The sequence below is a fragment of the Amborella trichopoda genome, chromosome 1 (genome assembly GCF_054954075.1).
Source record: "Amborella trichopoda isolate Santa Cruz 75 chromosome 1, AtrichopodaSantaCruz75HAP2 v2.0, whole genome shotgun sequence".
Lineage (NCBI taxonomy): Eukaryota > Viridiplantae > Streptophyta > Magnoliopsida > Amborellales > Amborellaceae > Amborella > Amborella trichopoda.
Window position 1 is genome coordinate 50,715,391 of NC_142336.1, and position 21,809 is coordinate 50,737,199.

The 21,809-nt window shown below is 32.8% G+C and overlaps 1 protein-coding gene across 1 annotated transcript in view; it reads left to right on the plus strand.

Moving 5' to 3' along the window:
- The window catches only part of LOC18448926 (uncharacterized), a 40,792-nt gene that overhangs the window by 13,241 nt on the left and 5,742 nt on the right, over positions 1–21,809 (plus strand). Inside the window, exons 10-13 of the mRNA XM_088846284.1 lie at positions 18,691–18,865; positions 19,636–19,672; positions 19,855–20,086; positions 20,496–20,559. Coding sequence (XP_088702410.1) covers positions 18,691–18,865; positions 19,636–19,672; positions 19,855–20,086; positions 20,496–20,559 — 508 coding nt within the window. The remainder of the gene's footprint in view (positions 1–18,690; positions 18,866–19,635; positions 19,673–19,854; positions 20,087–20,495; positions 20,560–21,809) is intronic.

Here is a 21,809-nt window from a genome sequence, read left to right on the forward strand (position 1 = left end):
CAAGGCCTTTTGGTCCTTCAGGTGAAGTCCTACTTCAGAAGGGCCCAAATGAAATTTTATAGAAGATTTATTGTAATCAATATCACTAGATATGTGTAGAAATTTTCTTGTACCCTCATTGGATCCAAAATGTGGCATCTGGATAACCCTGATGCCATCGTTAAGTGGAATTTGTGGCATTCTTTTTGAGGTCCCATGTGTAGTTTGTGGTTGATAAAGCAGTGGTGCTCATGGGTATCACTCAAAAATAATGTACTGAAAAAAATCATGCTCGCGAAATTATGGGAACAGAATGAATCTGAAATTATGGGAATACAGTAGGGTCTATCTAATTATTCTGTGGAATGTGGTAATTATGCCCTATTGTTCCTGATTTTATCCGAGTTGTAAAGGCCTTAGTAAGACAACACTGTTAATTGGTGACCTTATTGAAAAGCACTTGTGTGGCATGTTCTGATGGTGCTGCAATGCAGAACTGCTATGCGGTTTGAGTTGTTAAGACTGTTGTTTGTTACTTCTATTTTTGATAAATAAGTTTACTTAATTGCAGCACATGTGACATATGGGCAAGCACTGTGTGAGAGAGAGATGTTTAAACGGAACTATAGAAGTTTCTAGATATGAACTGATTGTCTAGGATTTGAGATAAATCCTTCTTTACACTTCATGCATATGTGTGCATGTATATATAAATGCACAGAGTGAAGGGCAAGGGGGTGGTTTGCATTGGAGATAAAAATTTTTTACATTCTTATCCTGGGGCTTTCTAAATCATCTGGAACATATATTTTGACGCTAAATGTGCTTCACTTAAACCTAAACTCAGTAGTTTCGTCTATCTACATTGTAGAAATCTTCTCCATTCAAGGGGAAGTTGAGCTCAATCCAAACCATCTCTCAGCCCACTTGCTAAGAATAAGACTAATATCTCCAATTATGGTTCTAAAGACCAAGGGTGACAAAAGGTGGCTTAGTTTCAAGCCTCCTGAAATGATTGACAGTCTTGTGAGATAACCATTAAACATAAGTGAGAAGCTATGAGTGGCTATGCATTCTGACATCCATTGGATTCATCTATTCGTAAATTCTAACTGGTTAATGTGGTCATGTGCTTCCTGCAGGGCAATTGGAAAACGTAATCCTCGAGTCCTGAAACTTTGAACTAGAATCCAACAATGCATGAACTTCGTAGGCATCCATCTGCCTTCAAGAACTGCATGATGAACAAGAGGCCTTAGGAAAATTCTGAGAAGGATATTCTCCTATGAATTGTTTGAAAAATTTGAGAATCTTGGTTAATGCGTAACAAAGGTTGCATCTTCATTACAGGTTGATGGATTTAGAGATTAACCTTCTCATGGGTTTTATATGATGAGGATTATTATGAAATACGGCCTTTTTTAGGAAATAGCTACTTTCCATAGGTGTTGTATATCTGAAATGGCCCCCCTGATATGTCGGTGAAACTAGCCTCATGGACCTCTACTGTGTTTCTTGGAGTCAGTAAAACTTATGCACACTAAAAATTTGGCATCCACATGATTGATTGAGCGTACCACCACTTCGTTCCTTGTGATGATCGTTGAGCTGGTTGACAGTTAGATTATCAATAAACGTTTGAGTTGTTTTTGCATTAAAATAACAAAGTGTGGTGTGTATAAGCGCTACCCATTTGAGTAATTTTGTATTAAATTTACTTGATCTAATTAATCTCTAGCATCATTTTGTTTTGTTGTTGGGGTGCTTTTGTTCTCTTTAGCACACATGACAACATGTAACCAGTAAACTATCTCAATGTCATTTAATATCTGAGTCCTGATTTTTTGTTTTTTTTTAGTAGGTTGATATTTGAGATGATGAAGGTCTTGAAGCAGTGCAAGATCTGAGAAACATCTCCACTGTACAGCATTGCTTTCCAATTTTGTGCAGCAACTAGCAGGAACATTTGATCTGGACTGCATTTCTATTTGATTTATCTGATCTCTGGGGAGAATGGATGTTGAAGAACTACAAACTTGTTTTGGTATATATATAGGAAGTATCAAGTCATAATCCGCTAACACTACTCAAATGGTAAGACTTTTCATTTACCCAAGAAAGGAGCAGTACAGTAACATAGGACTCCCTTTGCTTGTGATATGGTCAAATAATAGTTTTTTTCTCACACGACGAGTCAGAGAAGTAGAGAACTCTCTTTTTTGAGTTTCAGGGTACCTGGAAGTGTTTGTGAATATCAGTCTATTTTTGGAAGGGGTAATCAGAAAAGTTGAAATGCAAATTTGGAATACTTTCTTCTTCCCCATCTGGTTTATGTGTTGTTTTTAATTTGAATCGTGTGTAGGTTATATGTGCATTATGGTGGCATGGGCCACTGGTTAAACAAGAACAAACATATTAGGAGGCTCTCTCCCTATGTTCCTCCCTCCCTCTCATAGTACTTATGTATTGAGCAAACCATGCGTTGAGGTAACATGTATTAAGCATGTTACTCTTCACCCATGATCCCCGTTTATAGACATGTGAGATTGGTGAATGACATGCTTGATGCATGTATACTTTTTCCTTCCGCAATGCATCACACACACATATCATAGCTCTCTCGCTCTGTCGCTCTCTCTGTCTTTTGCAAAATTAAAACCATGTCCCAATTATTTTGGCATTGGGTGTGGGCAATTCGTTAATTTTGGTTTTCTTAATAATCATTGAGATTGTAAATATGGGTACAGATCTTTAAACGAGCTGATGGATGCTGTTACTCAATATGTATGGGTGTAAGAACTGGCTTCTATCTAGTTCTTCCTTTGATTTGAAATGAAGGGCATTGATTTTCTATAGTTTGATTTCTTTAGAAACATGTCATACTTGTAAGCTCATTTTCCATAATTAGGAGCAATATGTTACGCCACTTTTTTCCTGTTAATTGTAGTTGTAAGTCTATCATATAACATGTCTCTGATGAACTTAGCCAGGGAACATTGACTCCACTGTGGTCGAGTATTAAACCAAATATATGCACTGTTTTTAGGAGTTTTAAACAACTGCTACAATGCATGCAGGGGTTTGTACTCATTATTAGCAGTTTCTCCTCTATTTCTCCTGCTCCATTCCATGTGAGTTTGTCCATATTTCAGTTAGATCTGGGTTTTAAAAAAGGTCTGGTATGTGTGAATGGATAACGTTATAATTGCTTAGCCCAATCCGTTGCAACGTTTGTAGGGTTGGCAATAGGCTGGATGGCCTGGGTTGGCCCGCTCCAGCCCTAGAAAAGTAGGGCATGGGCCACGAATTGTGGCTCGAAGGCTGGGTCAGGGCTAGGGCCAGGGCCAGGGCCGGCCCAGTTTGGCTTTCCTGGCTCTCTTTTTTCCTTGTTTTCACTTTTAATTTTTCATTTGTTTATTGCCCGGCCTTAACAGAGCTATGGCTTGGGCCTGGTCCGGCCTTGTAGGGACAACGGCCAAGGCTGGCTGGGGCCTGTTACAACCCTTAAATGTATGGAGGTGAATGGAGGGGATGAAAGAATGTCACAACGTTTTTTTTTTGGCGTAAAAATAGATGTTAGAAAATGGTGTTAAGAGCTGTGGTAACTGGTCTTAATGGAAAGGAAAATTGTTTGGTGCGTACAATCCCACGCCTGTTACGATGTGGGCTTGGAGGGGCTTGGAGATCTACACCGTCCGCTAAAACCAGACCCCGTAAATAATAATATTCTAAAGAAAAAGTAAATCAACAGTTCAAATATATTTTATAAAAAAATCATTTTCAGTTTGAAAAATTTATTTATTTTTACAGTTAATAGTCTCCAAGTTAAAAATTATATATTCCTTAAAAATTAACATCAAATTCTATTTCAAAATTAAATTCTTAAGCTGACCGCATTTCTACATGTTAGTTTGTGGGCTCATAGAAACCGTCCAATAGATAAACATACAAATATGCTGGACAATTAATAGTTAACACGTAACTCACTTTGTTCCCTTACAAATCCTTGTTTTGTTTCCTTAGCCCTAGACAACCACGTCATTTGGTTCGGGCCACTTAAGTGGGGGTAAACCATTGAAACTCAACAAATAACCATATTAATATTAAATAGGATGAATTGAACACCTTGATGATTTAAAGGAAGGAGAGTAGGCGTGGCAATGGACCTACATTCAGAAGGGCGATTGGACCCAACCCAGGTCTAGGTATGGGTCCAAAAATTGGACTTGGTAGGCTGGGCACTATTCGGGTTTGGGTCCATGTGGACCTGACGGGACCTGACCCGAACAGTGCTATTATTTAAATAAAGGTGCAGTTTGTATAGAGCTATCGAGAAATATGGTTTTAATATTGGAAATATTTGTGATAGCCTTAAAATATATTTTAATATTTATTTATAAAGTTTAAAGCTTCAAAAATAGTATAGATTGACATATCTATAAAACTTGAAAATATTGAAAGTTGACGGTCCAAAAATGCATTGCAAAATGCACTATTTCCAAAAGTTGAAATCCATTTTTTTCTTGTATCCATGCATCTTGATGTCGAGATTCTTGATATCTAGATGATCAATTTGAAGATATTTGGGCATCAAAAACCACTTCTAGTGAAATTTTTAAGGTAGGCTCAAATATGATTGCTTAGAGCCTCGGTTCTATATAAACTTTTCCCTTTAAATAATATTTAAATTAATATAATTATATTTTAAGTCATAATATTTAAAGACTAATGATCCTATGAGACCTCCCACACCCATGTGTATAGGACTCCAAAAGATCATCATTAAATTTGACACAGATATCTAGAAAAATCAAGTCCCACATATGTGATAATTTTTTTAGAGATATGTGACAAATTTAATGGTGATCATTTGAGGTCCTAAACACATAGGTGTGGGAGGGTCTCATAGGATCATTACTCATATTTAAATAATACATATATATATTTAATATAATATTGAGCCGGGTCCAATCGGGTCCGGGTCCAAGTCCGGGTCCGGGTCCATGTCCGGGTCCGGGTCCGGGTCCGGGTCCGGGTCCGGGTCCGGGTCCATGTCCGGGTCCGGGTCCGGGTCCAGGTCCGGTAACTTCATGTCCGGTCGGGCCACCCCTAAAGGATAGAGACTTGTTTGTTGTTGACTCCTGTGGGCTCTGTTTATAACAAAATATAGTGTGTAATTTCAAACTGTTTCCTATGACCTCACATCCTCCCAGTGTTTGAAAACCTGGCTCAGGTGCCCCAGTCGTGTACGTGCTGGGTCCAAGTCGGCCCTGCAGAATAGGCTCGATCAACTTGGGTAAAGAATGAGACTGATAAAATATAAAAATTTGCGAAAAGAAAAAGAAAACAGTTATTCAAAATCAAAATTCGATTTTATTAAGAGGTATAAAACAAACTTCAAATAAAAAATTAGAATAAAAAACTATTTGAGTGTAAAAGGTGGAAAAATCGTACAAAAAATTGATCTTGGAGATTTTCTGTTTTGATTCAAAATTATCAACATTTGTGAATATCATGACAATAGGCATCTTAGGATAAATTTGAAGAAAGATCTTGGAGATTTTCTGTTTTAATCAAAATTATCAACGTTTGTGTATATCATGACATAGGCATCTTAGAATAAATTTGAAGAAATTTGGTGAAATAGTGAGAAAAAGTCATGCTTTAGATTCTGTAATTAAAAAAATCCCTAAATTTTGGAGACTCGATTTCTGTAAATATTTTGGATCCAACAAATAGTTATACATATGTTTTTTAGAGGGCTCCAATGCCAGCATTTTGAATCAAATTTAAGATGGTTAGTTTATAAATGTGAGAGATTACAAGAATGGCAGGGCTTTAGGGATAAAAAAATGAAGATTTTCTTCTTTTTTTTTTTGAAAAAGTTTTGCTTAATGCAAATTTTGATGAAATGAATAGATAGGGCCTAAGAGGGATGAATTTGGTTCCAAATCGATCACAATTTAAAAACTGTTTTGCATTTTCTTCATTTGACAAAAAGAAGAAAAGAGTAACCGGTCGACTTGCCCGCATCCGGGCGGACCCAACCTAGTCGCTCTCCACGGCTGGTGCAAACTTTGGATTCTTGAGTTGGATCAACGATTTTTTATTTTATTTTTTATTTAACATTATCGTCAATCATCACCAGCTCCTAGCTTTGAAGTCTATCAATGTGTTTACCAATGTTTTAAAAATCAGACTACAATTAATGTGTATGTTTATGTTTTAAAAACGGACAATCGGATTAAACTGATCACCCACCAGTTTTGAGTTGCACTGTTCGAGTTGAACACTAGCCATGTTGACGGCTCATTTGGTTCAACTCTACGATAGTAGAACAAAAATAAAATAAAATAAAATTTAAAATATTAAAACAAAGCTTAGGAACTTCAATTCATTCTAAAAACACTTTCAATTAAAAAAACTTTTTTAGTATTATTTGTACACCCTTAGGTTTGAGTCCGTGTTGAAGGAGGAACTTAGACGAGGTGGTTGTCGGTCTTGGTTCGATTGGGCAGATCCGACTTGAACCGGCAATTTGCCATTAAAGGAATATGATGAAAACACTATAAATATTTCAAAAACTCGAGCAAACTTTTGTCAAAATTTAGAAATAGTGTTATATATTTTTATTTAATTTTCAAGTTCCACTTTTTTGGAGTTCATATTGTATTTTAATTTGGATGCGGTTTGTATAGGGCCGAGGCTCTAAACAATCAAAGTAAATTGCATCTTCAAATAGTATTGAGAAATGTGCTTTCAATGTCGGAAATCTTTGTGATAGCCTTAAAATATATTTTCATCTTTAATTAAAAATTTAAAGCTTAAAAAATATTGTAGATCGAACATATTTATGAAAACTTGAAAATCTTGAAAATTGATAGTCCAAAAATACATTACAAGATGCACAATTTTCAAAACTTGAAATCCATTTGTTTGTCATATCCATGCATCTTGAGGTCGAGATGATCATATTTGAACATCAAAACAACCTCTTCTAGTAGAATTTTTGAGGTACCCCTAATTTGATTGTTTAGAGCCTCTCACTTATATAAAACTTTTTCCTTTTAATTTTATTTTCTTCTATACACACCGTATTGGGCTTAACTTTGAGGATACTTATTCTCACATTTTGTAAAAAATACCAAAACCTATTTTATAGTAAATAAATGTCAATAACACCTCTAAAATTTTGAAATTGTAAAGGTATTTTGGTTCTTTTCATTTAACAAGTATATTTTTAAATACTTTTGCAAGTGTGTAATGCTGAGAGTACGGATTCCCAAAATTTGACCTAATCTAATATATATATATATCAAAGAATAAAAATGAAATACAACGTCCACTAAAAAAAAATAGAACTTCAATGTGAAATATAAAATATATAATACTTTTTTTAAGTTTTGTTTTTAAAGATTTTTCTCTTAATTTACCTCAAGTATAAATGATGAAAGAAGCTTATTACTTTTCTATTTTGGTCCTCGCACTTTAATAGTTTTATTGGGGTTTGGTTTTTTGCCCTTTTAAAAAAGGGCAAAGTTTATATAGAGCCGAGGCTCTAAACAATCAAATTAGAGCCTACCTCAAAAATTTCACTAGAAGAGGTTGTTTTGATGTCTAAATATCCTCAAATTGATCATCTCGACATTAAGATGCATGGATATGAGAAAAAAATGGATTTCAAATTTTGAAAATAATATACTGTCAATTTTCAAAATTTTCATAGATCTATCAATTTACACTATTTTTAAAACTTTAAACTTTCTAAATAAAGATGAAAATATATTTAAGGCTATCACAATGATTTTCAGTATTGAAACCATATTTGTCAATACTATATGAAGGTAGGTTCTAATTTGATTGTTTAGAGCCTAGGCTCTATACAAACCGCACCCTTTAAAAATTATGCAATTATGCAGCATCCTTTCTTTTCTTTTTCTGTTTTCATTTTTTTTTTGACCCACAGGGCAATATATAATCTTGGGATAGAAGCGTGCGTGACTCATTAAGGATATGGGGGAAAGAGACAGATAACTGATACAACTTTCATTCCATGAGTAGAAATAAAACAAACAAATGGGGCCAAATACACCACCTCGCAATGATCTACATGGGAACCCATTTAGGACCCTTACGAGTATCCCCCATTTCCATCTATGGAAATATCGGATCACCTCTGAAACGGTAAAAAATTCGAAAGAAATGTATATAGTGAGACTATTTATTTTTGATACAAGAAAGTCATAATCATCATCAAGAAATGTATATAGTGAGACTATTTATTTTTGATATAAGAAGGTCACAATCATCATCAAGAAATGTATATAATGAGACTATTTACTTTTGATATAAAGAGGTCACAATCATTATTAACTTTTAAATTTGTAATCAGGTGGTTGAAGATGTGTCATTATTTGAACAAAAAGTCTACAATAAAATATTTCGAATTTTGTTACATGCTTTCAAGATGCTCTAGTGTATAAATTGATGACCACTAAGCTCATGACCCACTTTGCCAACAATCTCAAGTGGCAAACCACTAGGCCACATTGACTTTGCCCAAGATAAACATATGTGGCTTCATTGATGAGCAGTTGAAGAGTAAAGGGTGAGGCTTGTAAAAGGTTGACACCTTATATTATTGAAGTAATGCAACCTTCAAAACTATACCGAAAGATGCAGTTCCATGGCGAAAAGCTTTACGAAGTATGGAAATCTATTGTTAACCTTAATTACAAAAAATTAAAGCTTTAAAACTGATGCGAATCAAGCAGATCTATAAACATTTGAAATTTTTGAGAATAGATAGTCCAGATAATGCATTGCAAAATGCACGATTTTCATGACTTGAAACTTATTTTTTCATTTCTATACATATTGAGGTTGAGATAATCAATTTGAAGTTTTCTAGCATCGAACTAAACTTCCCAATGGTTTTTCAAAGGTGCTCCTTTAGTAACATAAGGTTGACACTTTATATATATCAAGATTAAAGTGGGTTTTAAAGCATCTACCTAAATCGTCAGCTACCTAAATCGTCAGCTCAATCATCTCCATTAAAAACTCTCTAAGGAGACCTTCAGAGGTGGAAATGGCTAACCGTTTGACAGTTTTATAAGAGGGGGAAATGGCATAGCCTTTGTTAGGGACTTGAGAAGAAAGTATAGAGATAGAGAAATAGTTGCTAGAACATGTCAAAGATTGGGATCTTAACATGAGTCCCATAAAGCCTGTATGCATTACTCCTCATTGAAATTTGATGGCAGAATTTTGAAATTTGACAAATCACTATTTATACATTATATTTCTCTAAACTTTAGGTTGCAGCTTCATTTTAAAAAAAAATTAAATAAAAATACTAAAAAATATATTGAACAAAAAATATCGACTAAAATAGATTAGGGGTATTTTGATTTTTTAAAATATTTTTATTTAGATCTCTTTATAAAAAAGGAATATCCCAAATTTCATATAAGTATATTATTTAAATAAAAATAAAATAAAATACAAAATTAATTTTTGACTATTAGATATGGCCTTGTAAAATCTCTCCCATTGCCACATGGTGTGAGCAAGATACTCTTCCTTTTATTTATGTTTGTTTCCAAGGTTTAAAAAAATGGATTGGTGACTCGAATCCATTGCCACATGGTGTGAGCATGATACTTTTCCTTTTATTTATGTTTGTTTCCAAGGTTTAAAAAAATGGATTGGTGACTCGAATCGGTCACACCTATACCCGTATCGGATCGGGAGAATCAATGGATCGGATCGGAAGAATCGGTGGAATCGATAATTTTTGTTTCAATTTTTTTAAAAAAAGCGTTCATCCTTTTTTTTTCGCTCGACTCGGTGAAAAATTGGTCGGAATTGGTGAAGAATCATCGCAGTTCCGCAAAAAAATTGGCGATTCTGCTACGAATGTGAATGTTTTGGTGTAACTGCTGTTGTGCAAATAATATTATTTATAGCATGGTTTCTACTTTCTACTAGCTTGGTATGCCTCCTTTCAAGGTGGTAATTTTGGGAATACAACCCATTCATAAAAAATAGCAAGTTATAGAAATGTTAAAAAACCCGGATCGGCAACCGGCCATTTGGGAAACTAGTCCAGCTCGGTGAATAACCGCTCTAGATTGGAAAAGTGCTGATCCAATTGAGAGCCATTCGAAAGAATCAACCAATAAAAAAAAAAAAAAAAAAAAAGAATCAACTAATAAAAAACTAAAAAATAAAAAGAATTTTAAAAAATTAAAATAGAAAATAAAAATGGATCTCCCAAACTGGCCAGTTCTTAGTGAGACCCTCTCGGTTCCTAACATACTACAAGAGCCATACTGGCCCCTCAAAAAAAAAATATGGATTAAGCACTTTCAATTTAAATCGAGCATTTCCGATCCAGACCAACATGTTTTGAAAAATATTGGCGGATAGCATAGTCATCCCGAAAGCAACTGGCCCCTCAAAAAATAAATATGGATTAAGCACTTTCAATTTAAATCGAGCATTTCCGATCCAGACCAACATTTTTTGAAAAATATTGGCGGATAGCATAGTCATCCCGATAGCAGCTAAAAAAACAAAAACTTCGATACTGATCATTGTAACCATGAAATGTAGGAATTGTATACAATGAGACCATTCACCTTTGATACAAGGAGATTACAATTACTTATAAGCATCTGATGTGAAATCTGATAGCTTAGGTGTGTCACATTGTTCGAATTATTATATTTTGAACTTTGAGCTTGGTCAATGAAATATATACAACCACTCAATTTCACATCCAATGGTCAATATTATATATGATCTCCGTGTACTAAAAGTAAATGATCTCATTATATACTTTCCCATTAAAATGCCCATTTCAATAAGAGTCGTAAAAGCAGGTAAAGATATGGGTCCCATATGACTGTTAGGACATAAAATTTTTTAATGTTATTGTTGGTTTCTTTTTTACTAAGTTTAGGTTTTTTCAAGTTTCCTTTAATTCAACATTGGCAAAAATATGTATATTCCGAGTTAGAGAAATACCTTATCCAAAGGGCTTATTTTCTCTCTACTTCAAACCACTTCTATCTTTCATTACTCTTCTCTTTGGTTTAAGAATGGGCTTAAGGTTAAGCGGTCAGGGTGATAGGTCGTCATAATATGATGTCTTGAGTTTCATTCTTTATCATTAGTAAAAGATCTCATCCCTTGAATTACATGGAAAAATAATAATAATAAAACACTCTTTTAGTTCGTTTTCTGGTGAAGTGAAAATTTATCGTATCTATTTTCCAGATTTTGTAATCAGTTTTCCATTTTTTTCAAATCTGGAAAGAATATCAGGTAAAACGTTGTACTTTGGGAATATAATTTAGGGACAATTACGAACATATATGTTATAGTTTACGTTATTACAAAGCTACCGAATAGTTTCGGTTATTATCTATTTGTCTGTATTTTTCTTGTCATAACGAATTTTTTAAAAAAAAACAATTTTACCCTCTTTCGATTTTGAACAACCGAATTCAATGGATTTTCGATTGTTCAATAACCGAAACCAGGCCAATTTCGGTTTTTGAAAAATAAAAAAAAATTTCGATTCTACAAGAACCCAAATTTTTTTTCATAGGAACTCTACATATTCTCTGGATTTTCCTATTCTACGTGTTCTTTGGATTTTCCTTTTTTCAGCTCTTAAAGAGCCGAAAAAAATTTCAATTATTCAACCACCGAAATCTTGGATAAATATAGAGAAGAGTTTAAACCCAAGTTACAGAAAAAATGGATAAGCATAAGAGAGAGAATATATAAAAATAGAGAAGAGTTTAAACCCATTCAAGGTATAGAGAGAGAAGAGATAAACATAAGAGAAAGAATAGAAAACCATAGAAGAGAGTTTAAAGAGTAAAAAGAATTTAAATCTATCCAATGTAAGGTATAGAGAGAATGGATAAACATTGGTGGGTTTAAACTCTTCTCTACCCTTTAAACTCTCGCTTATGTTTATCCATTCTCTCTATATATTAGATTGGGTGGGTTTAAACTCTTTCTATATATCCATTATCTCTCCTATGTTTATCCATTCTCTCTCTATACCTTGCGGTTTAAACTCTTTTTTATGTTTACCTATTCTCTCACTAATTTTGTTAATAAGCACATTACACTTTACCTAGTTCTCGAAATAGTGCACACGTTCCTAAGCCGTTAATAAGCACATTACATTTTACCTAGTTCTCGAAATAGTGCACACCTTCCTAAGCCGTTAGATGTGGAGAACTATGCCAATCCTTTGCTAAAAAGTAGCAAAGATGTTTTAGACTTCGAGCACAGGAACAACACGTATAATCAATAAGACATCCTGGTTGTTGTTTTTCACATCTTACGGCTAGGGAGAGTGTTAAATAACGTTTTAGAAATAAGCATATATATATATATATATATATATATATATATATATATATATATATATATATATATATATATATTGTACTCTTACGGGATCAATTAGTATATTTGGTCCTCTAACAAAAGATCGATATAAGTGGATTTCTTTTGGATAAAAAAGTTTTTCATGCACTTTAGAATCACTAGATGAATAAACTTTCAGTGAATTGAGTTCTTGTATACCTAGATCTAGCGATCCGAAAAATTAGACGGACTATTGTTCAGTCCTAAAGTGTAATTCAAGGCAATTGCAGAGTGCCACTCATTTTTATTTTTTGTTTTGGCACCCCGCAATTTGTATCCGAATCCCTTTTGTATTTGCATATTCTATTATAGAATAAATTCTAGAGAGGGAAACAAGAACAAAAATTATTTCAATAACAACAATGAAATTTTTTTAGTTTTTGAATAAGGTAAATCATTTGATAATTGGAATAAGAAAAAAAATGGCCCGGCTTAAGTACTCGTCCCAACGGGCAATGAAAGAACTTTTGAGGGAAAAAAATAGAAGAAAAAAGTCACATAATCGAAAATTAGGGCCCTACAAGTACTCCTTGCACGGGTTTTTCATTAGGATCACTCAACAAATTTGAAAATTAGGGCCCCTACAAGTTCTCCTAACAAGGGCTTTTCCTTAGGATCAACACACCTCTCACTCAACAAATTATTTGACAATGAAGGAATGGCCTCTAGTGGGAGCAAATTGTAATGTGATAAATTTATCCAAATACTCATGAGAGATGATCTACTTAATATTTTACCAATTTACTTTTAAAATACCCATCAAAAGACACATACTTATGATTTAGAATAGTGCCAAATGTAATGTTAAATAGTGTATCTTATAGATTTTTTGATTAATGCCCTTTGTAATATTGATCTTTCGATGTATATATTGTTAGTCCCAATAAAATAAATAAATAAATAAAATAAAATTGACAAACAACTTACTCGGATCTGTCCTCAAATCACATGAAGGACCTAAGGTTTCATACCAAATCCTATAGACCACACCATCTGGTGACGGGCAACTTTGAGAGTCCTCCTCTTTGATGAATCTCATTTACCTCTTTTCTATCATTCTCTATCAATTTTACTTGAGGGGTTAACTTCTTTTTATGGAGAACCATATTCTATAACTCTCACATTCATGGTCTATAGGAGTTGAGATCCAAGTATAATTCCTGCTTTAATTTCCTTAAGTGCAGCCAATTAGAATTGATAAGTTGTCACTAAACTGTTAATCCTATGCAATGAGCTAAATCTGTCATTACTGAACTAATGACTCACATAATAGGATGTCATCCAAGCATTCTTTCGATTTGATCAAATATATTTAGAAATTAAATAATTTTGTATACTATAATAAAAATAATAATTCTTACAAAGAATCCAAACACATCACTGGGTTTTCTCTCCAGTGACATTGGGCTTTCCCTTTAGTACAACATCCTCTAAAATCTCCAAAATGGATCCTAGTATATGGTATTTCACATATACTATACAATATGGCTTTTGTACCATTATTGAAAAATAAATTCTCAGAATAAAAAGGCCCGATAGGCCATATTTCTAACATATATTATATTCTTGTGGGAGCAAATTATGAGATTGCTCCCTAGGTAAGCAGATCCATAGAAAAGGATTTTATTAATCAAGAATATTGGATCCACTTTAAAATTACTAAATGAGTAATTAAAAATGGAAAAAGTTTAGACAAGGTTGCAATATTAAAACGTAGAATTAAGGTGCCCCTTAAAAATTTATTGTGAAATGTTGTTTTGAAGTTGGGAAACACTCTAATCAATCATCTCAACATCGAGATCTATGAATCTGAAAATAAAAAAAGATTTTGATTTTAAAAAAAAGTGCATATTGCAATACATTATTTGGACTGTCTATTTCCAAGAATTTCATATATTAATATATCTACTTGATTTGAACTGTTTTTGGAGTCTAAAATTTTAGGTTTAGAGATGAAAATGGATTCTCATGCCATCCTAGGAATTTTCGATACTAAAATTATATGGCACACCTTACTTTGATGGTTTAAGGTTGCAACGATCGTGGTTTCTATAAGGTTGCAACCTTAAACAATCCATTTAAGGTGCACCTCCAGATTTTATCATAATATGTAATTTTGGTGTAACAAATTCTTAGGATTTTCTTAAAATCTAGTTTCAACTCTAATTGTAAAATTTTAAATTAAAAAATAGTTAAAATCAAGTAGATCTATAAACATATGCAAATCTTGAAAATGGATGGTCTAGTTAATGTGTGGCAAGAATCAAATGCACTATTTTTGAGACTCAAAATATTTTTTTTTTTTGAGGTGCGTCTTTAATTGCAACTTTATATAAATTTTTTCCTTTATGGAACATATAATCTTTATTCTCTAATATGGAGATGACGAATATATAAAATAAATAAATTTTAAAAATAAAAAATAAAAATTTTATGGAAAAAAAAATGTAGACCCACACATGTGCATCATCTTCAATATGGACGTTTTATGCCTTAGGGGATACAGATATAGAAATGCGTCCCCCAAACGCATACAGCACTTTTCCTTTTTGAAATTGATGTTAGGGATGAGGAAAAACAATATAACATTTACCATTTGGAAGAAAACCCAACTTGTTTTAGGTGTCTAACATGGTGGTCTTTTTCTTTACTTTTGACCAACTTTTTCCTGAATAATACATAACTCGACCAAATCCGAGTTTACCTACTGAAAATCGGGTAGCATCGAGTCTCTGTCAAGCTCGTAGTCTTTGTATTAAGAAAAAATATATAAAGAGACCATTTGCTTTTGGAAAATTGCTTCACAAGGGTTGGACCGCATTTCTATAATATGCGTCCCAAGGTATAAAACATCCATCTTCAAGATGGATGCAAATAGGTGGTCCATCCAAAAACAATTGAAACTAAAGTCCAAATGTTTTCTTAATAGAATTATTGATTTTCAATTTTTTTAATTTATTTATTTTTTTATATTTATGATCTTCATATTAGAGATATTCTTAATAATTAAGTCAAAAAATCCATCTCAAAACTAGATTTTAAGAGGTGACTCATTTCTAGATGGACTCATAGAAACTGCGTCTTTTACTTTTGGACCCGGTTTTTATGAGTCCTCCGACTCATACTATTCTAATGTGGGCTCCCTCTAGCACGAATTTTTATATAAATCTTGGACCCAAATTTGTAGAGATCCATGATCTACACTATGATGATAATGAATATAAAAAACAAAATAAAATATTAAAATATTTGTGTTAAAAAAATTCCTATCATTTGGATAGGAATCTTTAGTTGTGGAGGTTCATCTTAGAGATGAATGTTTGTAAGTCAATGAGCTAAAGAGTTTGCTTACTCATAAAACACTTTTTTCTTTTTTACTTTTAATATAAGGAAGTCACAACCATTTTGTCCATCAAATTTCAAATTGGATGAGTGTGAGTGTATCATTTACTAGACTCCAAGTTAAAATAATTTTTTTCAAACTTTTTGACACATGTCAAGCCATTCAATTTGGCATTTAATGGTTGGTGCCAATTGTGACCTCTTTGTACTAAAAATAAATAGTCTCATAGTATATAATTCCTTGTACTAATGAGCACAATTTTGATTTTTGGGTTTGGCAATTTAGGGTAGGTAGTCCTGCGGGAGTACTATGGTGTTTATATGGACTTTATCGGTAAACTATCGAGACTGTACAATATTTAATTAATCTAGGATATTATTTATTGTAGAATACCTTTTATTAGTATTAGTAAACTTCCATAAATAAATATCTATTATAGCTTTTCCTCATATTCCACTTTTTTTTGTCCCCTTTTTACATGTTTTTGAAAATATCCACAGTTGAATTTTCTTTTGTTTTTGATTGAGAGGTGTCCCACTTATCTATTGTTTAAAAATGAGGGTGAGGGGGTTAGAACTTGAACCACTTTATCATAGTTTAGTATTCATGAAATAGATGTAACAAAAGTTTATATTTATTGTCAACCGAACATGATCCTCCTCCTTAGTCTCGGCTTAGGACCGGTCCTAAAGTGGTTAATTTTTTAGGTATAAAGCAAAGACTAGTACAGAAGTAGTTAAGTGTATGGAAAGGTTGGTTTGGAACTTAAAAGTTTGGATGAGAGGTATTGTGGTAAAAATAAAAAATACACAAAAAGATCATCATCATCTTTACATCCCAAATAATTGGGGTTTGTTGGTTTGGAACTTAAAATTCGGGATGTTTAGTAAAAATAAAAAATACACAAAAAGATATCATTCTAAAATATGGAAAATAGCATATACTTTTTTAAATACCTAAAAAAATAAACGATATTAGCAAAATTTTATTTAATTCGAATAAATGTAAGCATTATGTGTATAATATTTTCTATTGCATACGAAAATTAATATATCAAAAATTGCTACCAATAGTTTTGTAATTTGCTCCCCAGTTGCTATATATTAACATTTTGGAGCAAATTTTTAGGCATTGGCATGCTTTTCTCTCAAATTGAAATCAATAATTTGCTTTCACACCACATTTATATTACCAATAATTATCTTACTCATGATAACGATAGGGTCATCCTCAAATTTATACGAAAATGTTATTTTACCATGATAATTGTAATGGGCACCCAACGGAATATCGTGTGATAAAATAAAAAACGATAGATTGAATACATCGGAGATAATTATCATGATACCTACCGGTTTTATCTTTATATTATCAGTAATTATTTTACCAATAATTATTTTAGCAATGATAATTATAAGGGGAATCTTAAATTTCTACGAAAATGTTATTTTACCGTAATGGGCATCCATCGGAATATTGTGTGATAAAATAAAAAACGATAGATTGAATCAGCGTTTTAAAAAACGCCGAGTCGAACCGGACTCGCCCGGTTCGACACGGAAATCGTGAAAAGGGACCGGATCGCCCAAAAAATCGGAAATCGTCCGGTTCTAGAGAGAACCGGACGATTATGTACAGTGAATCGCCGATTCACTGTACGGAATCGGCGAGTCCGAACAGTGAATCGGCGATTCCGTACGGAATTTATTTATTTATTTATTTATTTATTTATTTTTTTTTTTTTTTTTTTTTTTTTTTTTTTTTTTTTTTTTTTTTTTTTTTTGTAATCCATGATAGATTTTTTTGTAATACTTGATCGATTTTTTTGTAATCCATGATCGAAATGTTTGTTTTCTTTTCTTGTAATCCATGATCGATTTTTTTGTTTTTTTTTTTTTTTTTGTAACCCATGATAGAATTTTTTGTAATCCATGATCGAATGTTTTGTAATACATGATCGAAATGTTTGTTTTTTTTTTGTAATCCATGATCGAAATGTTTGTTTTTTTTTTTGTAATCCATGATTGAATTTTTTGTTTTTTGCTTTTTTTGTAACCCATGATAGAGTTTTTTGTAATTCATGATTGAATTTTTTGTAATCCATGATCGAACTATTTTTTTCTTTTTTTGTAATCCACGATTGAATTTTTTGTTTTTTTTGTTTGTTTTTTTTTGTAATCCATGATCGAATTTTATGTAATCCATGATCAAATTTTATGTAATCCATGATCGAATTTTATGTAATCCATGATCAAATTTTATGTAATCCATGATCGAATTTTATGTAATCCATGATTGAATTTTTTGAAAATTTGTGATTTTTTTTGTTTAATCCATGATCGAATTTTTTTTTGTAATCCATGATAGATTTTTTTGAAAATTTGTGATTTTTTTTTTAATCCATGATCGATTTTTTTGAAAAATTGTTTTTTTTTTTTTTAATCCATATTATTCAAAGAGAAAACGAGAGAGATGATGATTCTGAGGCCACCCTATCCCAGTCATATTATTCACATATCGAGTCCCAACAGCAACAGTGTAGGGATGAGCACGAAATACTGTAAATTAAATGCTGAATGGCGGTTCATGCAGGGAAAGAACATATCAATATTCGCATATTCATTCAAAAACATGAAAATTCTTAATGGAGTACCCTTATTTTTATTGAATTCCTAAAAAACAATATTTATAATGAATTTTAATAATTTTTTCGAATTTTTTTTAAGCTTTATTCTGACCGATTCACCCGATTTTCGATCCGAATCGCCGATTCGTCGATCCGGATCAGTTTTTTGGAAGCCCGATCCGAGTCACCGATCCGTTTTTTAAACCATTGGATTGAATACATCGGAGATAATTATTATGATCCCTACCGGTTTTATCTCTATTTCATATCTAAAAAACGATAGACTGAATACATCGGAGATAATTATCATGATCCTTACCGGTTTTATCTCTATTTCATATGTACTTCCTTATTTATTTCCTCCTCATCTTTCTGTAATATTTTACTCTTCTTTCCATTGTTCGTGGCTGCAACTCCCCTTCTTTTTCCTTCTGGTTTGGAGCTCTCTGTCAAATTGGGTAATTAGTCTCATTGTTTCTTCTTAACTGTATTTTAGATTTTGGGTTTTTTTATCCTTTCTTTATTTTGATTTTGTATTATATTTTACTGCATTCCCTGTTAGTTACTTGTTAGGTACTTTGTACTGCAGTGTGTGTGAATTGGGTTGCTCTCTTATTCACTTTTGAGATTAAATTAGTCTGATTTTTGGGCTTTTTTTTTTTCCTTTTTTTTTATCGGGAATGGTTATTATTTTTACTGCATTCCCTTAGTTTTTTACTGCATTACATTAACTTGCTTTGTTATTTACTTTTGGAGATTAAATTATCTCTTACATTTAGGCATGTTTTCTTTTTCTGTGGGTTTTCTTGGATTTTCTCGGCCTATCTAAGAACTGGATTGAATTGTTTATTGATTTAGACCATGAAGTGGGTTTTCTTTCCTATTTAATATTGTTGAAACTGGGGCATAATGGTTATTATGCTGGAGTATTTTGATATAGAGATTTTGTTTGTTTCCTTCTTTCACTACATTGGACCATGACGTGGGTTTTCTTTCCTTCTTTCACTGTCTTTCTCTCTTATCGAGAAAACAAAAATTTAGAATTATATTCAACCACTAAAAAAGACAAGTTCAAGCTATAGACATGTAGTTTTTGTTTTTTCCTAATTATTAAACTTGTAACTAACTGAATTAACGCTTAATTTTGCATTCACAAGATGTTTTTCTTTCTTTTTATTGCTTATAGATTGCAGATATTATTTTAATTTTGTTTTTCTTTTCATTGTAGTGAAAGAAGTTTGGGGAGGTGCTACGGCAATGTCTAGGTGACTCTCTCTCTCTCTCTCTCTCTCATCTAAGTTTCCCTTATTCTTACAGTCATTTGGTACCCTTAGTAGATTTCTCTCTTAATTTGAGTAATATTTCGAAGTATCATCTCTCTTTCATTCAGCTTCCTATCTGATTCCGAATAATGTATCTAAATTATACTACATTATCTATCTAACAGCCAGTTTTCGAGCGTCTCAGAGATTGAGACTCCTTCCTCTTCTGAAGAAAAGGAAGAAAATGGGCAATCTTTGGAGAATTTCACTGCTTCCTCTTCAGAAAAAGGGGAAGAAAATGAGCAATCTTTAGAGAAGTTCAAGAAATTCGACAGTGTTAAAGATACATCAGACCACTATTATCATGATCCAAACCGGGGCTTCTTTAGTAAATTGACGTCTGGCTGGCCATCTAAGGTAAATATGATATTCTATGTGTTTTCTTTTGGGGAAATATCAGGACCCTGCCTTTAGCACAAGCCATAGGTGGCTCAGGAACTTGAAATATCAGGACAGTACTTGGTTTTGTCAACTTTTTAAAATGCTATCTTACTTTAAGGTGTTCAAGTTAAAATATGTTGCATGAATATAAAACAGTCCATTAGTTTTGACAATTGATAGATTTTATCTCTCTACCCTTACGCGTCTGGTATTTTAAAACCCTGTGATAAGGGCCAAATAGGGAGGGAGGATTAAGAGTACTGCCTTGATATTTCAAGTTTTTAGACCACCTAATCATGTATGCAGGTGTTCCAAGGACTGTCTTGATAGTTTCTTCTGTGGATTGATAATAATTCAGTATGTTCCTCCTCCTGTTATGTCTCAGCAAAACAAAACTTGGGCAAAGAAAATCCAGAAGGACTGGTGCATCCTAGAGAAAGATTTACCTGGTTAGTGGTTTTTACTTGAGGCCATTGTCTTCTTTTACCTTTTCTTTTAGGAAAAAAAAATTGTGTATATATTTATTAAGAAAAACTGATTTTGTTGATCAATTCCTTGATGCACTGTATGTCTGCGATTATGCATGCAAGTTATTTTTATGTATGTGCATCTAACATGCTATGATGCTTAAAATCTTATCTTTTGATTTTGAATTTTTTTATATGTGATGTAGGAAATGTGTATCAACAGCATGCACTTATTTATGCTTGTTGCATATTAATATATATGGGTACTTGCATGTGGTGTATATGCATTGTTGCGGATCTAATCATTCACAAACATGTGTATCTTTGTGTGCACTGCCATTCAATAAAAGAGGAAGACTGACAAAAATTATATGGAAGCTTGATGGTATGTTTGCTTCTTTGCTTAGTGGTATGAGCATAACGGCTGCAGTCATGTGGCCTTGTATAGGAATCCTAGCTTTAAAATGGAAAAATTGAGGTTAGAAAAGGAGTTTAGCTCTTAACTTTATGTGGATGTGGGAAGCTACAAACTTGGTTTGTATAGTTACGATGGAAGAAATGTACGTTTTACCTGCCAAAGACAGAAAGAAAGGATGCAGAGCGACATGTTTATTGACTATTTCAATGCCTGAAACCTTATTCACCCAAAAAAATGGCTGAAACCTTACATTAAGAAGGTGGTTTGTGTTGTACAAAGGAATTTAACTGCTAAGTCCACATACACATCCTAGAAGGTTCAATATTAGACCTTGGTATAATACATTAAACCTTGCAAATGACCCATATAACAAGGACTTGCCTGGACAAGAATGAAAGCTTATGTCATTAAATGTGTGCATTATTAGAATTCCAAGTGCGATTTTCTTTGTTTATGAGATTGTTTTTCTTTATATTATATCTAAAGTGCAAGTGATGTTGCCCACTACAGTTTCATTTCATACAGTGGCAGGTCCAGGGTCCTAGATGAGATTGAGTCATAGAAATTACTGCTTTTTTGGTGGGTTAGCAGCGGCCATTATTTTCTTCTCCGATGAGAGTTCCCATATAGGACTTATGGAGAACTCATTATTTTCTCTAGGCTTTCTCGGATGAGATTTCTGTAATGTCACTTTTATATCTAATGGAAAATACTGTTCATCACATCTATGGTTTTATTTTTTCATTATATTTAAAAAAATATGAAATTGGAGACCACTAAATCTATGTAAAGTAGGACCTTTTGTGGACCTAGT